General features: G+C 35.8%; 1 protein-coding gene across 1 annotated transcript; it reads right to left on the reverse strand.

The window, feature by feature from the left end:
• Window positions 1-4: 4 nt before the first annotated feature.
• LOC111392821 (prolycopene isomerase, chloroplastic-like) lies at window positions 5-3,568 on the reverse strand (the record flags this gene model as incomplete). The annotated part of the gene is made up of 7 exons (XM_023018213.1): window positions 2,675-3,568; window positions 1,595-1,801; window positions 1,404-1,503; window positions 517-599; window positions 356-412; window positions 127-279; window positions 5-22 (listed from the first exon to the last, which is right to left on the reverse strand). Coding segments are annotated over exons 1-7 (1,089 nt in total), but the record flags the coding sequence as incomplete, so codon positions are not given.
• Between the last annotated feature and the right edge of the window lie 1,334 nt (window positions 3,569-4,902).

Below are 4,902 nucleotides of genomic sequence, written 5' to 3' on the forward strand. Positions count from 1 at the left end.
CATCTGACAGCTTCACCCCCACCTACAACAGAAGTGGCACAAGATATTTATCTTTTCACGCTATAATGATCAAAGAAGACACGGAAAAATACTGCCAATGAGGACCCGGATAGCGCTTAAACTCACAGCTTTTCCATTTTGAAGGATAATATTTGTTACATTTGCTTTATAAAGTATCTCACTCCCCTGATTAACCAACCCCTTTGCTAATGCCTTTGCAATTTCTCCAACTCCACCTACAGGGTAGTTGATTCCCCCGAAATGTCTGTCACACAAAACCTACAATAAAGAATGTGTAAGAAAATAGTATAAGGAAAAAAATGAAAATGAAAGGAAAGCTAATAAACTAGATTACCATGCCTGCATTGATCATTGGTGTCTGCATGGAATTCACTGTACTCACAATGAAACACTGCCAATAAAACCAACAAAATTGATTTTGAAAGTTGAATAAGGGAAGTCATGGGTGCCCAAGTCCAAAAACTTTGACATATAATTAACTGTTTAATAGCCCACCTCTGCGTCAATGAAGGATAGCAACTGAGGATCCTTTATATAATTTCGAGCTATGTCACCCACATTCTGCGGCAAATAGTAGGCTGAGATGAAAATCAAAAGCATCCGTCAAAATAAAGATATAATCAAGCTGCAGTATATGGTACAAAGAGTCAACAATGTCATAGCATTAACAGAAGTGGAATCGAAATAAAGGATATTCAACTTGTTAAGAGTATACCATCTGCGGATTGGGATTAGTTTACAATGTTTAAGTATCATCCTATAAGGTTGAAACTTACTTCCCTGATGCCTAAAACGTAAAATCTATCATATGCTTGAATTATGGAAACTTTCTAAGTTTATAGTGCTCAGTACCAGTATATCCAACAGTATTGGTTAGGTGTACTTTTATATAGTAATGCATGACTGTATTTTTCTTTGATAAGTATTTACTTGCACCTGGGGGGGTGAACCCCTGTACAAAACCAGGTCGTATCTCTATCTACACAAGCAAAATCACTACAAAGTAGTCCTGGGATTAGACTCCCAATAGCATAAAATTTAGGTAATTAGATATTTTACTTAATACATGTTTTGTTTTATTCCAAGCTTGTTTTGCTGCTTTAGATATACAATATCAAGTTATAATGGACTCACCTTCATTAAATTCACAAGACCCTTTTTATCAGGGAAAAAAGATAAACTAAATGGAAATTTATAAAGAAAAAGACAAAAGGAAAACCAGAAATTGACACTCAGTGGACCTTTTTGATCTGGTAAAAGCTATTGTAGATCAGGGATAAACAAAGTAAAAGAAAAGAAAGTCATCATTATCATTGCATGATGCTTCACATTATGATCTTTTAAGTCACTAGAAATATAGAACACAGGCGGCTAATAATTACCAAGGGTCAAGCATTCCAGGGGCTTCTTAAAAAACTGTCCAAAAAGGTAGATTGGCTCCTCCAGGGATTTCAGTTCCAGCGAGTTCAAGGCATTGAAGATCTATCCTAGACATGGTCAAGTTATCAATGAGTTCAATTCTATCGAGGTAAAGATTCAAGAGGAAGCTGCAATCACCTCAATAAAAACAGACCTTCCAGCACACTCCATAGAATCCAAGAATCCCTTGTTTTTCATGGGGAAATTTGCTGACAAGTTCATCAACAAAATCACTATATTCTCTGTGGACTAGGACCGAGAGGCCATTTGGTAGATGGTAGTGAACCGTTGTTGGATCAGGTATAACTTGCATCCTACATCCAACTGCTGCCAACGCTTGAGTAATCAAATTTAGATTTCCCTGAAGTTACATAACAGTTTCAGATCTAAAGATTGAGAGCACATCTCAAAGTAAATATAATGACACTGCTGTTTATGATTTTGTATTAAGCTAAAACCAGATATGCTAATTATTCCCTTCATGAGAATACTGCATGCCAGAGGAATACTATGCACAGATGAGTCTTCAAAGTTCAAAGTGTGGCAGAACACACAGATACTCCAACAGTTTCACATTTTTTTAAATATTTAATATTCATTTATAAGCCTTCCAACATATTCAACATCTCCATCATCTCAAAAAGCACGAAAGTAAAAATATCTTAAAGACTTATGTAAGAGCGACCACCAGCGGAATCATAGAATACTAAAGTTACTATTGCATTCTTTAGTTTCCATAACCAATAAGAGGTATCTAATAATGATTTCAAGAGAGTATCCAAATAACACGGTCATTTTATTTATTTATTTTTTTTCATTCAGTGGTATGTATTGTTCTAATAGATCAAATAATATTCCATTTACACAAACTAGTTTCTGCTTGGTATAAAACTAATTTGGCCAGGGAAAAAACTGCATTTCATTCCTCTCTTACTCTTAAAACACATCATCTAAAAACTTAAGCTATTAGAGAGGGAATACATTTCTCTATTTAAATTTGCCCTCAATATGCCCCCTCACAAGTAGCGCGGTCTCATTTTCTATCAAAAGCGCTGAAGGTTCACAATTGTCATAAATGAATCAATACATTTGAGCGCTTGGATACTGCATTACACTGCCTCATTCAAAAGTTTAAGCTATAAGAGAAAAAACACATTTATTTAATTTACTCTTCAACAAGTACTTATACACCATATAGAGACGTGTATATAAGCTATGTATATAACCAACTAACCTTATCGCTGGAACCGAACATAACAGATGAACCAACATCAAATTTGAATCCGTCCCTCTCGAAAAACCCTGAACTCCCTCCAGGAATCACATACTTCTCCAGAACTAAAACTTTGGCTCCCTTAACTGCCAGCTGTGTCGCTGCCACCAGCCCTCCCATCCCGGAACCAATGACAATGGCATCATAGTGATTAGTATTACTGTCGCCTCCTATAAAACTATTATCACTCTCCGTTACTTTATCTACATCCACCACTGATTTTAACCTAAAAAGGTCTCTTTTTCTTTGTTTAGCCCTGTAGAAAGCATAGTCCAAGCCTTCAAGCTGGTGATTACTAAATTTCTGTGTCTTTAAGGGATCAAAACAGAAAATTCCATCTTTTCTACACTTGAGTTTTTGATTGCCTGCAGGTGCAATCTTGCAGTTACTGAATAACTGAGAACTACAGAGCCCAAAATTCAGAACATCCATTTTGCAATTATCAGTAACAGGTATAATCGGTGGCTAACAAGCAAGCTTTCGGAATTTACACGGCCGGGATTACAAAGAAAGTGTGCATTCAAAAAACTCAATTCTGGTTTCTTGAAAGACTGCTGTTTTAGAGAATATAGAAAGTGAGTATTCAAGAACCCCAATCCTGGTGTGCTGAGCCTATTGAAACACAGCTGCTATGGAGGGTAAAGAGCTACAGAAAAGGGTTCTTGGTGTTGGGTTCAAGACCACGCACCAGAGTAGATGTGTTGGGAAGAGGATGGGGCACTGAGTGTGGGTGAGAGAGGATCAACTTTGGTAGGTATTTGGTATATTGAGCTTTGGATTATTGGGAGAGAAATAGTGCGGCAAATGGATTAGCATCATTCTAGTCCATGATACCTTCTGAGATGAGACAAAAAATTAGAGGAAATTTGCATAATGTTCATTTTCAGCGAGTCATTTGTAAAAATATTCACAATTTTATTCATGTCCATTTTTTAATTATGTAGACGAAAATACCCCTATTAGAAAATATTATTTCCACACAAGAATTCAAGATTTTTCATATCATTATTCATGTCAATCAACGTAGAAATGTCAATCAGCATTAAATGCTTGAGTCGCGTAGGTGTGGATCGGGTTATGGGTCGAGTAGGTGCGGGTCGAGTTGGATCGGGTTACGAGTAAAAAATAGAAACCTGATAGAACCCGACCCGAATACAAAAAAAAAAATTGAAGGCGGGGGAATGAAAAAATAAAAAAAGCCCTAAACTAAGTCCTCTCAACTCTCACTTTCAGTCTCTCAATCTTCACTCCGACCCAACCCGCCGACAACGAGCCTGTCCATTTCTCTCTTATTTTCCCAGTTGCCGTTTGACCACCACACTTCAGAATCCAGTGCTATAGAGTAAGTTTATTTCATTCTTTTTTTCTTTATTTCGTTATTTTTTTCACTTCCCCAAGTCTCCCCTCTTCCTAAATCCTAAGATTTAGCTAGTTTAACATAAATTGATGTCAAGGTCACTGAGTGTGCCGATTCTATTGGGCGAGCAAATACCAACTGTTGATACAATTTGAGATAAAAAGTGGTACATGTGAAATACTGTCGAAAAGGTTGAAAAGGTAAAGTGTTTAAAGAAATCGGGAAAATGATTGTACTTTCTGTTGTCCCTGTTATTGTATCTTTTGTTTTGAGATATAATCTATATGTCAACTAAATTTGATGCTGCTAGATGATAAATAACACTAGTACGAAGTGAAAAATACTCCATTTGAGGCATATTTCGCATCTAAGTTAGGCAATAAACATGATGAAATGACACAGGTTGTGTTGCTATTATATACTCTTAGAGTGTTTGAATGCTCATCAGCAACTAAATGACTTTATTTTCGCATCAAATTTGTTCTGCATCTTGTTGAGGGTTGCATTTGTATATTGATGGTTTCTTATGAAAGAAGACTGTGATAGGTTGATAGCAAATAGAAAACTTTGTCAAATCTTATGACATGTATACTTGATTTTGCGTATGATCTATTGTAGTTGGCTCTAAATTTATTTAATACAAGGCTATGTTGTTGTTATTTATTTTGTTAAAGAATATTGCATTTTTGGTTTATTTACATATCTAAATTAGGCAATTAACTTAATGAAATTGTAGAAGATTGTGTGTGTACTTTTGAACTGTTTGAATGGTGATCAACTATAAAATGGTTACATGATAGCTTCAGATCAGAAGCCAGGTTTGTTTTAATTT

Source organism: Olea europaea, unplaced genomic scaffold (assembly GCF_002742605.1).
Source record: "Olea europaea var. sylvestris unplaced genomic scaffold, O_europaea_v1 scaffold9822, whole genome shotgun sequence".
Taxonomy (NCBI): domain Eukaryota; kingdom Viridiplantae; phylum Streptophyta; class Magnoliopsida; order Lamiales; family Oleaceae; genus Olea; species Olea europaea.